Raw genomic sequence first — 19,689 nt, 5'->3', positions numbered from 1 at the left:
GGACACTATGTGCCTCAAGCAGTTCCACTCCGTGGACGTTAATCTTCAGTTTGTCAAAAAAGTGAGCAAACTGAGACACTCCGACTTTTGATCACACTCAGCAGCCCTGCAGGAGCACCTGCGACTGGAGAAGCTGGTCCTCTCTGAGTGTGAGGCACCTACGACATCACACACGCATCTGCCCGCGGCCAGGAGATACTAACACTGCAGCAGGTGGGACGTGAGGAGGGCCGCCGTGGTGTCCGTGCAGGTCAGGCGCTCCTCCAAGAGGTCTCTCCTAAGTTGCAAGGCAAACAAGTATCTAGAAGGGAGTTCAAACATCACAGAGATCAACTCCAAAGGCTCTAGGACGTACTCCCCACGTCTCCATTGCAGGAGAGCACACAGCCCCAGGACGCAGCAGCAGGACCAGTGACGTCAGAGCAGACAGTGAGCAAAGGCCAAGTCACCAGGGGCCCTTCCCATGGCAGCAGCTCACAGGAGCACTCACACGCTGACGACAAAGACAGAAGTTCGCTTTGCAGGCACACTACATCCCACAGCACTACAGCATCCGGTGCCACACCTTCCAGGGAGAAGCGCACAAATTCACATCATCTCTATTACACACGCAAAACCGCACTCACGATTGTGTGTGAAATTGCAGAAATATCCAATTAACATACAGCCTAAAATGTGGCTATGAAATTTTCAGCAGATTGATAATATTTGGTCTTGGCTAGGATCTGAGAAACAGGCACTCTTGAATACCAATGGTGGGAATGTAGCTAGAGAAGGCAATTTGAAATATTTATATATTCATTTATTCCATCAATCAATAACTACTAAGCACGTATTATGCTTTGAGTACTGTTCTTGGAGCTGGAAATACAACAGGCAATGAGACAAACTCTCTCTGCCCTTGTTGAAATTCACACTCTAGTGTGAGCTGTCAAAATTTACTGTATACTCTTAAAATTTACATGTCCACACCTTTTAACTCAGCAATTCCACTTCAATGAACTTTTCCTACAGAGATAGTTCCAGAGTTCACAAAGATATACGGACAAGGATGATTATTTGCAGCATTCTAATAGAGAAAAGTTGGAAATAATCTAAATATGCACTACTGGGAGAATGGCTAAATAAACTAGGTTACAGCTGTGTGTGCTAATGTGGAAAGATGTCCATGGCATGCTATGTATGGACCTGTGGGTAAAAAAAAAAAATCACCCCACAGCTCTATACGTACAGTTTGATGCTGCTTTGCAAAGTGATAATTTCTTTAAAGCCCTGGGTCTACCTGCATGTTGCTGTGAATTCATCTGGAAGACACACACCCAGGTGTCAAGACTTCCGGGGAGAGGAGGACAGGCAGAGAGTGCAGGGGAATGTTTACTCTTTACTCTGCATGGCTTTACTTTAAAGGTCTTTTCTTTTACTACGAGGGTATATTTTTTTATACATAAAAACAAGGACCCTCTGCGTAAACATGGCTGGAACTCAGGACCCAGAATTAGGTAACACTTTCTGTTATCATTTTTCAGGTATATATATTTAAAAGTTACTCCCTCAAAAGGGACTTTCTGGGCAAATGTCAGGTATTTAATACCCTGTTGAGATAAGTTGTGTTCACTCATAAAATACTTCAGTTCAGTTTCCTCCCCTGGAGGGCAGGACAATGTGCTCTCTGTGCTCTCCTGCAGCTGACAGTCCCCCCCCACCCGAGGGCAGGGTAATGTGCTCTCTGTGTTCTCCCGCAGCTGACAGTCCCCCCCTGGAGGGCAGGGTAATGTGCTCTCTGTGCTCTCCCGCAGCTGACAGTTCCCCCCCACCCGAGGGCAGGGTAATGTGCTCTCTGTGCTCTCCTGCAGCTGACAGTCCCCCCCTGGAGGGCAGGGCAATGTGCTCTCTGTGCTCTCCCGCAGCTGACAGTCCCCCCCTGGAGGGCAGGGTAATGTGCTCTCTGTGCTCTCCTGCAGCTGACAGTTCCCCCCCCACCCGAGGGCAGGGTAATGTGCTCTCTGTGTTCTCCTGCAGCTGACAGTCCCCCCCTGGAGGGCAGGGTAATGTGCTCTCTGTGCTCTCCCGCAGCTGACAGTCCCCCCCTGGAGGGCAGGGTAATGTGCTCTCTGTGCTCTCCCGCAGCTGACAGTCCCCCCCTGGAGGGCAGGGTAATGTGCTCTCTGTGCTCTCCCGCAGCTGACAGTCCCCCCTGGAGGGCAGGGCAATGTGCTCTCTGTGCTCTCCTGCAGCTGACAGTCCCCCACTGGAGGGCAGGGCAATGTGCTCTCTGTGCTCTCCTGCAGCTGACAGTCCCCCCCTGGAGGGCAGGGTAATGTGCTCTCTGTGCTCTCCCGCAGCTGACAGTCCCCCCCTGGAGGGCAGGGTAATGTGCTCTCTGTGCTCTCCTGCAGCTGACAGTCCCCCCCTGGAGGGCAGGGCAATGTGCTCTCTGTGCTCTCCCGCAGCTGACAGTCCCCCCCCTGGAGGGCAGGGTAATGTGCTCTCTGTGCTCTCCCGCAGCTGACAGTACCCCCCTGGAGGGCAGGGTAATGTGCTCTCTGTGCTCTCCCGCAGCTGACAGTCCCCCCCCACCTGAGGGCAGGGTAATGTGCTCTCTGTGTTCTCCTGCAGCTGACAGTCCCCCCCTGGAGGGCAGGGTAATGTGCTCTCTGTGCTCTCCCGCAGCTGACAGTCCCCCCCTGGAGGGCAGGGTAATGTGCTCTCTGTGCTCTCCCGCAGCTGACAGTCCCCCCCTGGAGGGCAGGGTAATGTGCTCTCTGTGTTCTCCTGCAGCTGACAGTCCCCCACTGGAGGGCAGGGCAATGTGCTCTCTGTGCTCTCCTGCAGCTGACAGTCTATTGCTTCGTGATATTAAAATGATCTGCAAAAGCCTTCCACAGAGAGGTTCCCGAGACACCTAGGGTTCAGCTCTGAAAGCACTTCTAGTCAGGAAGGCTAAATGGTTATTCTGTTTCTACTACAACATCATCACAGTTCTCTTTTATCTTACATCTGAACTTGGGTTTTGATTGCTTTATTCATCACAAAATTGGTACATAAAACACAAGGTAAAAAACCTTCCATAATCCTGTTGTCCAGGTGAAACAATGTAAACATTTTCTTTCAATCATTCTCAAAGAACCAACTTGAATTCAACAGAGCAGCACAAGAGAAGCCACCTGAGATATTTCTGCCCCATATACTCATGAGGACTCTCACACCTGGTCCTTCTCCCAATTAAGTTTATTTTGTTGATAAAGAAGTAAACATATGGCTAAAATTCCTAAGGACTTTATGCACATGTATAAACCTATGCTTATTTGGGGAATATTAGCTCAACCGTGACCTAACACCCCACTGTCTCCTCTCAAACTTGTACCATAAACCTTTCTTCCAAGTCCTATTTGCATTTGAGTTTGTGTAAGAGTTAATTGCCAAAATGCTTCTTTTGACGGCTATACACTGATTACACATTTTCGTGTATGCTAGGCTCATTCGTCCTTTGAATAAATCTACCCTGAGCACCTAATGAGCCAGGTGCTGTGGGAGACACAGCTGAATTCAAGACCCTGCTGACAGCAGCTCCAGTTCAGTACAGGCTCTTTACCGTGTATATTCTTCTTGCAACTGACCCGGATCAGGTGGGAAAAATTTCACCGCTAGGCGAAGCATTGCATTCTTTGGCCCTATAAAAAGAAAAATTTTAAACTTCACAAATAAGGTCAATCTCTGTACTTGCTATCTTTCCATATACTTCAGTGTAATTAAGCTAGTGCTCTCAAATGGACTGTTAAAGTAAATCTTTTCAAAAAAGATAATATTAAGAAATTTCCTATGTGTGAAATTATGAGTCCTAAGTATCAGGCATATGTATCAAAGAAAAATTAAACAATTGATGCATTAAGCAGAGATTACTCAAAGGAACCCTAAAAACAAGCAGGAAATTGGATATAAAATTTTAAAAATATATTCTTGTTTATATTTTAGGATGAAAAAAAGTTAAGGTGTTCAGGGCTGGCCCAGTGGCATAGTGGTAAAGTTCGTGTGCTCCTCTTTGGCAGCCCAGGATTTCCAGGTTTGGATCCCAGGTGCAGACCTAGCACAACTTGTCAAGCCATGCTGTGGTGGCATCCCACAGACAATAGAGGAAGATTGGCAACAGATGTTAGCTCAGGGCCAATCTTCCTCACCAAAAAAAAAGAAAAGAGAAACTAGGGGCTGGCCCTGTGGCCTAGTGGTTAAGTTTGGCGTGCTCTACTTCAGTGGCCCAGGTTGGGATCCTGGGCACAGGGTATACCACTCATCAGTGGCCATGCTATGGTAGCATCCCACATACAAAATAGAGGAAGATTGGCACAGATGTTAGGTCATGGCCAACCTTCCTCAAGCAAAAAGAGGAAGACTGGCAACAGATGTTAGCTCAGGGTAAATCTTCTTCAACAAAAGAAAAAGAAAAAGAAAAGAGAAACTGTTTTGCTAAAATGGTATGGCAACCTAAATGGCCTTAGCTTCTCAGTGAAATATAAAGTTACTTCTACACATTCTTTTCTCCTCAACTCAAGTACTAAAAAAGTTACAGCTGAATCCAGACTACTAGAGATTTCTTCCTATACAATTACATAAGAACTAAGAAGTATTACTACATGCCTTAAGTTTTAAAATTTAATAAAGAGACTAACAAAAAGAATTGTGTTTACAATTACAGAATAGTATTAACTATTTCATAAAAATTGCTAATCAAAGGAAGAACCTCAATGTCTTTTCATAACTTAGAAACTGCATAGTTATTTTTGCATACTGGCCAAAAATTCAAGTGATATATCAATCAGCATATCCTATTACTTTCAAATTTAAGGCAAGTAACCGAGAGCCCTCCGAGGTAAAGTACTGCCCCACTCCCATCTGTTCTGGTTTAAAACTGAACAGTAAAATGAGTTCCAAGTCCCTCTGCTGTCGGTGGTCACTTCCCTGCCATCCAGGGTGGTGACAATGGACATATGAGTATGCCATGGGTCTGAACAAGCAAGAACAAAAGCATCTTAAACGAACAGAACTTTAAAGAGTTAAAGAAAAAAAACAACTTACTTCGTACTTGCCTAATAATAGGTTTCATGGGTTCAAGCCAAATCTAAAGAAGATTTAAGAAAAGAGATCAAATCCATTAAACAATTTCTCTACTCAACAGATAGGTTACGAAATTCAAAACTATTTATAATTAAGAGAGATATTTAAGGCAGGCCTATCTTGGCCCTCCTGCCCTTACACAAGGTCAAACCCTGACAGACCAGGAGGCACAGCAGCCGGCGCTGAGGCGGGGGGCAGGAAGTTGCCGCGCTGTGCTGGACGCCTCCACTACGTTGCACGGGGGCTGCTGCTGTCTCTGAACCGTCCCGCCTCTAAACATGGAAGCGCCACACTTTTGAAGGTTCATCTATTAGGTAAAATGAGGCATAACCAGTTTGGTAAATCAGTTTGCTCGAAATCCACTTTCAAAACGATTATCCTGCACGATGTACTAGAGGTTGCTTTTGTAACTTATGAAGACAGGATTTCCTCGGCACACGTGCTGCTTGCCAGAGCAAATTTAGGGAGAATGTGAATTTAGGCTTAGATAAAAGGCAAATACACTCCCAACAGCTACAAATAAAACATTTTAGTAGTGCAGCTTTGATAATAATGTACCAGTTATGAAATGCCTCGCTTGTATCATGACAGCAGGTCAAGAGCAGGTCCTTAAAGGCTCTCTGTGCCCCGTGTGCGCCACAAGCATTCCACTAGAGCGCTAGAGCCTGCTTCCAAAACCACCGAAAGCACATACCCAGCAGGACTGGCTGTTTTGAAACTCCAAGCCGAAGTAGTCACATTCTATCAGGTTCAAGCGCCTCCACACGTGGGTCAGCAGCGTCTGGCCGTCGCATTTAGGCTGTGATGAGACAGGTAAGAAGAAGCACGAAGAGGATTAAGTGACTTTGAACAACAGAGACTACGAAACTGAGGCCTGAAGCTACTCCCCACAGGTAACACTGTATTGTATGCAGTTTCTTGCTTCACTTTGCCTCCTAGTAAGGTTTATAAACTATCACAAAGCAGGTAAATGACCTGAGGCTCTTTGAGCTCAGAAACTGACATCAAAATAAAGTGAAAAAATTCCTTCAATGTTACTTTCTCAGTGTGTATTTAGCCATATTTCTTTGTAACTTTAGGCTATAGAACCATTTGTAGTCTTGGTAAGCATTTTATCAAGTAATTCTGATATTTACTAAAAAGGTGAGTCTCACAGTCCACGTGTGCATTACATCCCGGTGAATAACTTATTATTTGGTAGCATTTCAAATTAGTGATAAGAACATGGACTGTTCAGAGACGAGGTGGGGCAATCAGCTTTCTATTTAGAAGAAAATGAAGGTAGATCTCTGGTTCACACTGTTCACAAAAGATAAATTCCAGCGGACTAAGGACTAGAATAAAACAGTGGAGAATGTTTCTATAATCTTGGGGTAAGTAAAGTCTTCCTAAGCATAGCACAAACGAAAGATGGATAGATTTGGTTACATAAAAATGAAAAACTTCTAAATAGAAAGCCATTGAATAAAGTTAAAATCTAGAATCATACTGAAAAAATTATAATCTCTCATATTGCTCTTACGAATTGGGTGAAGAAATACAAATGACTATTAGACATACAAAAAGGTACTCAAGCCCTCTAATGATAACATAAACTAAAACAGTGAGATGTCATTTTCCACCTACCAATGAGGATTAGAAGAACGATGATGCCACTAGTGGTGTGGCTGCGGGAAGACAGCCACATCCACACACTGCGGGGAGAATGCAAGTTCATATGACCTTCTGGGATAATGTAAAACATCTTCAAAATTTAAAGTGTACACATAGGGGCTGGCCCTGTGGCCGGGAGGTTAAGTTCGTGCACTCTGCTTCAGCAGCCCAGGGTTTCACGGGTTTGGATCCTAGGCGCAGACATGGCACCACCCATCAAGCCATGCTGAGGGGGCATCCCACATGCCACAACCAGAAGGACCCACAACTAAAAATATATACAACTATATACCAGGGGGTTTTGGGGAGAAGAAGGAAAAGAAAAATCTTTAAAGTGTACACAAATATCTTTGTCCCACCAATTCCACTTCTAGAACTTTCTCCTACAGGTATTCTCACACAGCTGGACAGAGCTAAATATGCAAAAACAAACTCAGTAAGAATTGGTAAAATAAACAATGGTGCATCCATAACTGAAAATTATGCAACTTTTAAAAAGAACACAACTCTATATGTACTATCATGAAATAAAGTCCGAGACTACACTTTAGTCAAGAAAAAAAGGTTTCCATTTCTATACAGTGTATATAAGATGATTCTGTTTCATAAAACACACACACCCCATTTTCATAAAGTGGAAACAAGTCTGGAAGGCTGTACGTCGTACCTCTGAAGGTAAGTAACCACCGTTAAAGGGCTGAGTAGAAGTGGGGATGGGGACGAGGGCTTCCACTTTCACCTTATTTATGAACTTTTGTAATGTCTCAGTTTTTCATCAATAGGCATATATCATATTTACAATTAAAAAATTATATGGGGGCCAGCACCATGGTGTAGTGGTTAAGTTCATGTGCTCCAGGTTGGGCAGCCTGGGCTTTGCCGGTTTGGATCCTGGGTGCAGCCCTAGCACTGCTCGTCAAGCCATGCTGTGGTGGCACCCCACATAAAATAGAAGAAGACCGACACAGACATTAGCTCAGTGACAATCTTCCTCAAGCAAAAAGAGGAAGATTGGCAACAGATGTTAGCTCAGGGCCAATCTTCCTCAAAAAAAAAAAATTATATATGCAGTGGGGGGACAGACAAATCTCTACTGTTCCAAAAGACATGATATTCCTTTAAGTTCAACCACCAGATTTTCCTTCTGTGTACCCGAGAAGTGTTTATGCTCCTATAGGACACAGAGAACCAATACAATGAGCATCTCATCAGAACGGAAAGGTGAGCTAGAAAGTAATCTTACACAGAAAATATGATTTACAGAGAACAGAAGAGGAAACTTCCTGGGTTTAAGTCACTCTGACAGCATCTCTTGAAAGTATCAAGGGAAGAGCTCACTGTGACGCAGGCGGGTACTGGGAAGAGGCAGGCAGTGATCCGCAGGCACTGTGTTAGGAGGCGAATGCACTCACACCAGGGCCTCTCAGGCTGACGTGCAAGCAAATCCCCTTGGTGTTCACCAGTCAGAAATCATGGAAATCACAGCGTTTGATGCGATCAGCTCCTTCGAAACCTAAACAACCTCTGGGTTATACAACTACCTAAGAAGTCCTCTCAGAGCCACGCCTCCTCTCCACGCCCACCAGGAGAACCATGCAGGCCCTCCTCGCTGTCCTCCCGCTGACATGTCACTCCAGGACTGGAGATGGGGTTGGCGGCTGGGAGGTTCCACAGGATCAGCTGGGAACACCCCAAGTGCCTCAGCTTGACCACACAGCCCTAGGCCACCTGCTTCACCCGTCCCGGGGGGATCTGCACACCCAGGCTTGTGCAGTCTGGCTTGCTCCAGGAGGCCTGCGTGACCAGGCTAAGGGACGCCAACGGGCATCAGATGTGTAGGCACACATGAGCACTATTATCGTACAGCATCCAAGACTCAGAATAGGCTTTGTAAATCTGGTACAAAAATGCATTTAATCACATATGTACCTGCATTTAGATACACATACCCCCCACACATATGGATACACACATGAGTGGATACACATAAATACACAGGTATGGATACACACATATACACATGGCTGGGTTTATATACATAAACATGTATGACACACATATATACATACACATGAATGGATAGAGACACATATATATGCATATGGATGTGTGTTCAACCTCCTGAATTGGAGCAAATTTTACTAAACTAAAAAAGTTTTCCTAAGGCAACTATCCTATGTTCAGGTAACAAAAGGAATGTTGTTTTCTTTGTGTCACCTGAAATATATACTCAATTCCTACAAAAACCATCAGAACCAGGTGTTTTCACAGACCATGTAGGAAGAGACATTTCCAAAACTATTTAAATTAATCCAAAGCCTTGTGGTCGGGGGCGGGGGGAATTCCTTCTAAATCTGATTTATAGAAAAGAACCCCCGAACTCCAAACAAATCCACAAACACATACACACACTACAGAAAAATTTCCCTCTATGGTTATCAATGAAAATATCCTAAAATATCAGCAAACATAATCCAGCAACTAAAACTAAATGTACTATAACCAAGTAAAATTAGTCAGAAGATAGAGAATAATTCAATATAATAATAGGATGTTTATTACTACATTATATCAACAGATCTGTAGGAAAAAAACAATCCTAAGATTATCCCCAGAATCTGAGGAGGCATCTGATAAAATTGAATTTTTTTTTTTTTTTTTTTTTTTTTTGCTGAGGAAGATTTGCCCTTTGCTAACATTCGCTGCCAATCTTCCTCTTTTTGTATGTGAGCTGCTGCCACAGGATGGCCACTGACAGATGAGTGGTGCAGGTCCGTGCCTGGGGACTGAACTTGGGCCACCAAAGCAGAGCATGCCGAACTTAACTGTTAGGCTACCAGGGCTGGCCCTCATTCCACTCTTGACATAAATTCTTAACAAAAGGAAGAGATATGTGAACCTTTAACATCTAACAAGATGAAGAGGCCACTCCCACAGTACACTCCGTCACTACCGTGTAACACTGACATCAAAACAGAAACGAGAGGTGAAAAGTCAAAAAAGAGGAAGCAAAATTATCAGTGTTTGCAGATACGATAATTTACTTTGAAAATCCAAGAATATCAACTAGAAAACTATTACGAAAAAGACGGAACTCAGTCTGCTGGAGGGGGAAAATTTTTATGCCGATATCAACAACCTCCACATACATAATTAACCATTTTCAGGACAGAAAGGAAGAAACAACCAAATTTGTAACAGTAACAAAAAGTTGAAATATCTTAGAATAGACATAATAAAAGTAAGCTTATGGAGAAATTTTTATAAGAGAGAAAAAGGAGAGCAGAGAAGAGCTCGTCAAGTCACTCTGAGGCGGCGTCCCGCGTGCCACAACTAGAAGGACCCACATCTAAAAAATATACAACTATGTACCAGGGGGCTTTGGGGAGAAAAAGGAAAAATAAAATCTTTAAAAAAAAAATTCAAATGTCTACATCATTCTCTTAAAAATCCCACTTCTAAGAAGTATTTCACAGGCGCAAAACTATGCATGTAAAACAGTATTTGTTCCAATAATGCCTCTAATAGCAAACGATTAAACATAGCCTAAATCTACCAGTACAAGACAGGTTAATGGCACATCCAGTGACATTCGAGGCAGACTTAGACTAAGGCTGCTCTCTATGCACCAAAATGGAATGACCTCCAAGATATACCGTTAAGAGACAAAAGCAAGGTGCAGGACAATGCCTATGCCACCATCTGTACGGGGGGATATAAATACATAAATATGTATATATGTATGTAGGTACATGTATAGTCTCTCTCTGGAAGGAGCACAGTAACTAGGAATGGTGGTTGGTTCCTGAGAATTGAATTGTGTGACTATATATCTTATATCTTTTGAAATTTGTATCATGAGCATGTACTAATCTATTTTTTTAAAAAGTTTCTGCAATTTTTTAAAAATAAAAAAGTAGGCTGAGTGTGGGTGGGGGAAGGGGGAATTTGTACACAAGGACCAAGGGCAGGATGTTGAAACCCAGGTGGGGTGAGGGGTTATCCCTCAGTGAAGGGGTGGGTGGGGGTGGAGGAGGGTAATGTCAGTAATGTCAAGAGAGACAGCAGCCCAGACTGGGACGTCAGAGCAGCAATAGGGAGGATGTCTACATGGGAGGGTTGCCGGGCACAGACGGCCACAGTCACTAGGTCTGTCCACTGAGAGGTCCTGGGATCAGCAAGACTCAGAAAGTAGGGAGCACACCTCCCACACATATCTTCCTTGGAGAAAGGCTGATGCCGAGTCTGGGTCAGGGAGAGAGTAAGACGAAACCACATTTTGTGCCAGAAAAGAAGGAAGCACTCACAGGAAAATGGAGACATGTCAAAAGGACACACACGCAGTTCCCACTGGTCAAATCTGGGACAAACTGAGCATCGAAGAAAATAAAGAAATGATGGCTAGAAACCCACTGAACAGAACAGGAATCCACAAGTCCACAGTGATATAAATGAATGAATAAACTGAAACTTTGATGAGCAATGAGACACTCTCACGTTTCAAAGAACCTCCTCACAAAATCCTTACTAGTGACCGAGGACGCAGAGTAACTTCACTGTGGAGAAGCCTGGCAGAGCTCACCTCAATCAGTGTCAAAGTGAACGTCCCCAGAAATGGGACACACTGCCACTGCACACCACCTACCAGGAGCAGGGAGAGCCAGCACTCCTGCGCCCTCCCTATGTCTCAGTCGTCCTGGCTGCTGTGACACAGACCGGGGGCTCATCAACAGCAGGGATTTCCCTCTCACACTTCTGGAGGCTGGAAGTCCAAGATCAAGGCATCGGCAGATTCAGGGTCTGGTGAGGGACCCAGGTGGCCATCTGCTCGCTGTGTCCTCACGTGGTGGAAGGGGCGAGGGAGCTCTCCGGGGTCCTATTCACGAGGGCTCCACCCTCATGACCTAGTCACCTCTCAAAGGGCCCACACTGCCTAATCCCATCACAGTTGGGGCTGGGTTTCAACAGGAATTTGGGGGACACAAACATTCAGTCCATAGCACCCTGCCAAAGATGCAGGACTCGAATCCAATCATGAGGAAACAGCAAAGTCAGTCTGAGACTCGTCTACAAAATAACTGTTGTTGTCTTCAAAAATGTCAAGGTCTGGGTCCTGCCCAGTGGCACAGTGGCTAAGTTCGCACATTCCACTTCAGTGGTCCAGGGTTCACAGGTTCAGATCCTGGGTGCGGACATATGCACTGCTTGGCAAGCCACGCTGTGGTAGGTGTCCCACATATAAACTAGAGGAAGAAGGGCATGGATGTTAGCTCAGGGCCAGTCTTCCTCAGCAAAAAGAGGAGGATTGGCAGCAGATGTTAGCTCAGGGCTAATCTTCCTCAAAAAAAAAAAAAGTCAAGGTCATGAAAGTCACAGGCTGGAGACCAGAGAGGCGTGACTGTGGACTGGGTCCTTTGTTATAAAGGACACTAGTGGGACCAGTGGGGCAACCTGAGCAGGGCCTGGGGACCAGGCAGTAGGAATGGACCGTGTTACTGTCTTGAATTATACTGATGATAAACCTCCTTGTTTGTAGAAAATACATTTCAAGTGTAAGGGTGTTGGGGCCGTGTTGGCAACTCACTCTGAAATAATTCAGGAAAAAAAAAATTCTTTAATTTTTGTACTCTTTTTGCAACTTTAAGTTTGAGATTGCTTCAAAACAAAAAGTTAAAGAAAACAAAAATACAGACTCTTAGCACGTGAAAAAAAAAGACTACATATAAACTATTAGAATTAATAAATGAATTTAGCTAGGTCACAGGATATAAAGTCAACACAAAAAACAACTATTTCTATAAACTAATAATAAACAACTATAAAGTGAAATGTAAAAAAATGCCATTTACAGTGTCAAAGAAAATCAAATATCCAGGAATAAACTGAAAGATGTAGAAGTCTGCCATACTGAAAATTATAAATCATCGCTGAGAAAACCTAAAATAATGTAGGAAGGGGTATACTCAATATCTTCCAATCCATGAATATGCTCTATCCATTCATAGAACATGTCAGTTCTCCCCATGTGATCTATAGATTCAATGCAGTTCCAATTAAAATCCCAGCAGCTTGTGTTTGTGGGGACTGACAAGCAATTTCAAAAATTATACTGAGGGGCCAGCCCTGTGGCTGAGCAGTTAAGTTCGCGTGCTCTGCTTTGGTGGTCCAGGGTTTCGCCGGGGGAATCCTGGGCGCAGACATGGCACTGCTCGTCAAGCCATGCTGAGGCAGCGTCCTACATGCCACAACTAGAAGGACCCACAACTAGAAATACACAACTATGTACTGGGGGGCTTTGAGAAAAAAAGGAAAAATAAAATCTTAAAGAAAAAAATTATATTGATACCAAAGACAACATTGAAGAACAAAGTTTTAAGACTCACTTTCAGATATCAAGACTTATTCTAAAGCTACAGTAATTAAGACAGTATAGTACTGGTGCAAAAACAGATCAGTGGAACACAGGAGAGTCCACAAGCAGATCCACATATACGCAGTCACCTGATTTACAGCAAAGGCACTACTGTAATTCAGTGCAGGAAGGAGGGTCTTTTCAACAAATGACACTGAGGGAAGTGAATGTCCATATGGAAAAAAATGAACACTGACCCCTACCTCACACCACACACAAATATTAATTCAACATGAATCATGGAAAAGTAAAACAATAAAGCTTGGGGTAGGTACATATTTCTCAAATAGGACACAAAAAGCACTGACCACAAAAGAATGACTGATAAATTGAACTACCTGAAAATTACAAACTTCTGTACATCAGAAGACACTATTAAGATAGGAAAAAGGCAAGTAACAAACTAGAAGGTATTTGCAGTACAAAAATCCAACTAAAGTCAGATAGCCAATATATATATATAAAGATCTACAAATCATAAGGAAAATATAGACAATCCAATTAAAGAAAAACAGGCAAAAAGACTTGAATAGGCATTTTACAAAAGAGAATATCTAAATGGCTCATAAACAGTAAGAAAAGTTGCACAATATGACATCAGGGAAACACACATTAAAACCACAGTGAGATACCACAAGACTCCCCGTAGGATGGCTAAAAATAAAAGGACTGATAACACGGAGTGTTGGCAAGAACGTGGAGGAACTGGAGTCTCGCACATTGATGGTGGGAATGTAAATCCGTACAATCTCTTTGGAAAAGTGATCGACAGCATCTACTGGAGCTACACATACACATACCCTATGACGCCGCAATTCCAGTCCTGGGTATAGACTCAACAAAAAGTCTGTTTACATACACCAAAAGACATGTTCAAGAATGCACAGGAGCATTATTTATAGTAGGCAAAAACCGAAAACAGCTGAAATGTCGACCAAACAGGATGGATAAATAGTATCCATGTTTTGTTCATATAATGGAATATGACCCAGCAATGAAAAAACAAAGAAACCGTAGCCACATGCAACAATACTGATAAATCCCACAGAATATACACTTTATGATTATATTTACAAGAAACTCAAGATCTGGCAAAACCATTTGATGGTACTAAAGATCAAAACAGTGTCTACTTTTGGAGGGTTGTAAGTGACTGGGAGGGCACAAGCTGTACATCTTCATCTAGGAGGCGGTACCTGGGTGCACACATACGTAAAATTCATCCAGCTGTGCACGGAAGGTATGTGCACTTTACTGTGCAGGTTACACCTCGGTAAGAAAGTAATTACAAGGAAAATAGGTAAAAAAGCCTTCAGAGTTCAGGAAACCTGATCTTTCATTAGTTTTATAATAATCCCTCTATAAAATCTCTAATGTGTCAACTTAACTGCTGCTTGATAACCTCAGAACTCATGACGTGCAGGGCAGCTGGTGTTTCCTCCAGCTGTCTTCCGGCTCCTCAGTTCATCACAAGGAGCAACTTCTGTCCTTCAGCTATAAGAGCACAGACTTTGCAGCTGGGATCCTGGCTTTCCACTTGGTAGGTATGCTAAGCTTGGGACGCCACCACAGCACGGCTTGACAAATGGTGCTAAGTCCACGCCTGGGATCTGAACCTGTGACCCCCAGGCTGCCAAAGCGGAGTGCGTGAACTTAACCACTAGCCACCAGGCCAGCCCTGCAAAGTATCTTCTTGATAAGTGTCTAAAAGAGGAGATTGTTTTGGGTCGGCCCGGTGGCGCAGTGGTTAAGTTCACACGTTCAACTTCAAGGGCCTGGGGTTCACTGGTTCGGATCCTGGGTGCAGACACGTGGCACCACTTGGCAAGCCACGCTGTGGCAGGCATCCCACATATTAAAAAAAAAGCAGAGGAAGATGGGCACGGATGTTAGCCCAGGGCCAGTCTTCCACAGCAAAAAGAGAGGAGGATTGGCTGCAGATATTAGCTCAGGGCTAATCTTCCTCAAAAAAAAAAAAAAAAAAAAAAGAGGAGATTGTTTCATCTACCCAGAATGAGAAAGAAAAGAGATGAGACGGAGATGCCCTGGATTCTATGATGGGGGCATGTTATTCAAGACGGCATTCAATAATTTATTTTGGCAACTTGTATGTAAACATATGAAAACTCATTATTTTTTCTATATTTTAAAGATACTAAACTGAGTATTTTTCAATCTTACTTGCCAAAATAATTTTTCACAGGTTCATTCCTCTTAATTTTTCTAGGGCTATCATGACCAGGACTGTAGTTCATTAAACGTCACAGTCGGCCCTGTTCTCAGTGTCCCTTGTATCTGTCACATGTCCATTTCTACCCTCTCTCATCTTCTATATTTAAAATTTACCTTCTGTTCCTAAAAATACAGAAATTCACCATCTGTTGGACTGTAGTACCCACTGTACGTTCCCCAAGTAGCAAATGATCAGACGGAACGAGCTCTCCCTGAACTACAGTGGAAAGGCCTTACAGACACCTGAGCAGTGGGGTCAACAGCAGACACTCACAGCGGAAGAAGACTGCTTCCCCCTGAAGGAAGCCGCCACCCACATCACAGCTGTGTTTCCACACTAGGCTGGACGAGAAACATTGTTAAGAATATACAAAATATAGGGTAAAAACAAAAATTTTTTGTTCAGTGTTTCCATTTTTCCAGTTGGTCACGGCATTGAAGTTCTTCTCCAAGCTTAGACATAAAGCATATTGTTAAAAATTTACATCAACAAAAGTCCATTACAGATTTTGCCTGGATGGGAATGGGCTACAAAAGCTCAGCTAACAAAGTGCTTCTTTATTCTTTGTCTGAATCAGTGTGGGAAACTTCTTCTTGAAAATGCTTGATTTTGTCCTTCAACTTGTTTGTTTCATGTGCCCATTTACAGTCCATTTGCCAAATTATAACGCCTCTATCTATCTAGATGCCCACTCCCATTATATAATTCGTATCTCTACTGTCAGTTTCATTACTTACGATTTTCCCTAATAATTAGATCAATCCCAAATATCCTTTTATAATATTATACTGTGTAATGAAAATAATCTTGAGAGTTTACAGGAAACTGTAGCTACATTCATTCTAGATTCTTTGAAAGGTCACCAACATCTTTGATGGGCATTTCATTCTTCCTCTGGCACACTTTCAGATTTTAGGTTCTCATATATTCATAAAACACTGTATACCAAAGATCCACTCCAAATTGCACTGAAAGTCATAAGGACTTGTGTTAAATTTGAGAGCATAAGGACGTAACTGCTACTTCTGCTATCAGGGCAGGGATTCTATGTCATAGGAGGAGGCGTGCCTTCCCATGCATTCAGTGTTCTGATACTAAAGAGATCAGCTGGCCCAAAAGTCATCTCTACCATAAGATGCGGGCATAAAATGAGCTTATGTATCAATGGATACATTACCCTAGCTCTTTCTACAACAGCTTCTCTTAAACCACTCAAGGAAACAGCACAGCTTAAAATCCCCACAACTGAATCTGTTAATATGGGTGAGGTAGTTACCTATATATTGCCTCTCTGCTCCAAACCCACCCTTCTTCGCCTTGCTTCGTGATACTGGGGCAGGACCCTGTAGCCATTTCTCTTTCAGGAGCTGGCCTTGTCGGTAATGGCGCTGGGGGATACCACATGAAGAAGGGGCTTCTCTCTCTGTTCCTGGGGTTTTTGGCTTTCTTGCTGCTCCGGCACAAGCTGGCAGCAGGTAGCTTCCTTGCTGGCTGTGTGTAGGAGACCCACTGACTCACCCTGCCGGCCTGTGACTCTCCTCTCCCTCCAGTCCAGTGGGCAGCTTCCTGCCTGCCCGGCCATTCCCGCGGTGCCTTAGCAGATGTTTCTACCATCCAAGTGTCTGAACCTCCTTGGGGAGGAGGCCTCTTCCAAGTCTGGGCTGGTGGCTGCTCATGCATCTCCTCTTTCTGTATTCTTTAGTATTCTCCTTTCCCCCTCAGTAGTTAATCCCTGTTATGGTTAATAATTACTTCTCTTACATTTCCCAGTTCAAATTACTGGTGTGTTTTGTCTCCTGACTGGACCCTGAATAATTCAGTGGGGACACCCTGGAAAATGCCCATGGTCTTCACAGCCTTAACATCTTTAGCCTGGAAAGAAGAGTTCTAAAACTGGGGAGAAAAAAGCCAGCTCTACAGTCGTCCTCCTGCAGTTTGTCTGAACGTAAGCTGCCAGCACAATGACTGGAACGTAATGGGAGCAGCAGCACGGCATGACCCCAGGAAGTCTAACAGTGGGAGAGTCATAACCGCAGAGAGGGGCACTTAAGCACCCGTTCCGCTGGTTTCCTACTTAAATCCCCGAATTCATCAGGACAAGAAAAACCGTCTTCACGCGGCTCTCACAAGTAGGGGAAGGTGGCTGGCAGCCTGAGAACACAGCCCTGGTGATGAGCTTCCTAACAGAGGAACCAGTGGGGTGTGGAGGGGTTGAGATGTGAGCGCAGCGAGAGGGGAATGTGAAACACCCTCCCATGAAGCGAAGGACCGTCAGTCTCCTCAGACCTGAGCACGGGAACATCCAAAAGGACACGCACCCTATCAACGAGGCCCAGTTTCATCCCGCTTCCCCACCACATTCGTACAGAGTATATGTCATACACCAGCAGCCACAGAAGCAACCCGCTATTTCTGATAAGTTTTAGGAGTTGGGTGTTCAACCCACTATGTTTTCTGTCCTTGTCTGTAACTTAGCATCAGGGAACACGCAGAATGGAAGCATATCTCAGCTCAGCAGTAAATCTCTCAGAGCAGTCAGGCTCTTGGGTAATCCTTTCTTCTTCCTCGTCAACGGAAGGGGTTCTGGTCGGCTTGCCTGTCCTCACTTGCATGTACTTGTGAAAACTCATACACAACAAGGAACCTGTCTGTCAGCGTGCCCTGCCCACGCACCTCGCCAGGACCTTGCTCACTCCCATGGCCCTGCAGCCAGGCAGCTGTCGTTTTCAGAAGGGAGGCCTGCCTGGGAAAATCAAACTGGGCCTTTTAAAAAGGTCAATGAAACCAATACTGATCAGTCTGGATCTCCTCTGTCTGTATTCTTTAGTGTTCTCCTTTCCCCCTCAGTAGCTAATCCCTGGAACCTCATTTGCAAAAATACATGGACAACCAAGAATGACCAGACACTTAAACCCAACTCCTGAAATAGAGATAGCAACCTGAAAAGCAGAGAAATTAATTCCCAGTGAACAGAGAAAATGTGATATATACCAAAGAAAATGTAATTAAAAAAATTAAGATTCTCAAAAAGGTCAATGTATTCATAAAATGAGGAGACTTTGAAAAAAATCAAGGCAACTAGAGAATAAAAAGGGGAAATAAAAAGATAACTCTAGAAATTAAAGCTCAACAGGAGGCCTGAGTTGCAGAATGGGTAAGATGTAATCTGAATCAGCAGTGTGGAAAATAAATAGAAGCATTCTTCTAGAGATGGAAATAATGAAAGAAAAGTTCAAATTCAGGAATGTGTCTGAGAGGAATTCCAGGAGAGGAGATGATAAAGGATATGGGGTTCGAGGGGCAACAATCCAAAAAATACTCAGTGACTCTTCTCTTGAAGATGGTAATGTGAGCTGTCATTTCCTCAATCTCTTGCTAGAATCATTCAAAATCAAAAAAGAGAATAAGAAACAAAAATGTAAACTCCATTTTCAGCAAAACTAGGAAATTGCTAAACTCTGAATCACAAACTTTGTGGGAGGAGTGCCCACAGCGACAGAGCCAGAGCCAGAGGTGTTGGTGTGCACGGGAAGATGCAAACGAGATGCCACACGCAAATTTCAGAAGTAGCCTCAAAGAGAACCCATCAGCGGCGAATGGCATAACCTGGGAGTAAAACCTAAATCCCTTGGTGCAAAAATGAGGGGCAAGAGGCATTTGAGCTCATCTGGCCTGGAGCTGCACAGGAGGCCAGACCAAACCAGAAACCACAGCAAGCTGCCTGTGCGGGACAGCGAGAAAGGCTACACTGTGACAAACTCCGCTGCTAGCCACTGCCATTGGCTTGAGAAGAAATAAAGGCTAAACTAACTCACACACAAACTTCAGGTCATTAGATAAACTTCAAAATTCAACTAGTCTATAACCAGCCACCCAGACAACACCTCCCTAAAACAGCCAATCCACGAGCAATTTATCTGCTTCAAAGATGGGTGATCAAAATAGAACCATCGCTGCAAATATTCAAAGATATTCAAGATAAAAGGAGGAAAGAAACAGAAAAAAACAAATGTCAGATGAACACTCAGCAGAAAAACGTTGCCTTTTAATAGATAAGACTTTGACCAAAATTTCATCATGAAATTAAAAACAGTTAATACAGCAACTGCCTCTGTAATTTAAGAGCACAGAGTAGAGATACAAGAGCTCTAGAAAGAAAAGATAACAGCTATTGAAAGAAAAGGATCAGCTGGGTGAGCGTTCCCATGTGCCTGCTTTCTAGTGAGTGACCTTGGGTAATACTTCAAGCTGCGCTACTTGTCTTTTTATTATCGAGTTGTGA

At 43.7% G+C, this 19,689-nt stretch overlaps 1 protein-coding gene across 3 annotated transcripts in view; it reads right to left on the bottom strand.

The window, feature by feature from the left end:
• Positions 1 to 19,689, bottom strand: part of FARP2 (FERM, ARH/RhoGEF and pleckstrin domain protein 2) — a 110,261-nt gene that overhangs the window by 56,136 nt on the left and 34,436 nt on the right. For all 3 annotated transcript variants that reach the window (XM_070620293.1, XM_070620292.1, XM_070620291.1), the window contains exons 3-6: positions 5,804 to 5,908; positions 5,071 to 5,113; positions 3,593 to 3,671; positions 204 to 301 (exon numbers count right to left, since the gene is read on the bottom strand). In XM_070620293.1, coding sequence (XP_070476394.1) covers positions 204 to 301; positions 3,593 to 3,671; positions 5,071 to 5,113; positions 5,804 to 5,908 — 325 coding nt within the window. The remainder of the gene's footprint in view (positions 1 to 203; positions 302 to 3,592; positions 3,672 to 5,070; positions 5,114 to 5,803; positions 5,909 to 19,689) is intronic.

The sequence above is a fragment of the Equus przewalskii genome, chromosome 5, assembly GCF_037783145.1.
Source record: "Equus przewalskii isolate Varuska chromosome 5, EquPr2, whole genome shotgun sequence".
In the NCBI taxonomy this organism is placed as follows: Eukaryota; Metazoa; Chordata; class Mammalia; order Perissodactyla; family Equidae; genus Equus; species Equus przewalskii.
This window is presented reverse-complemented; position numbering and strand designations above follow the sequence as displayed.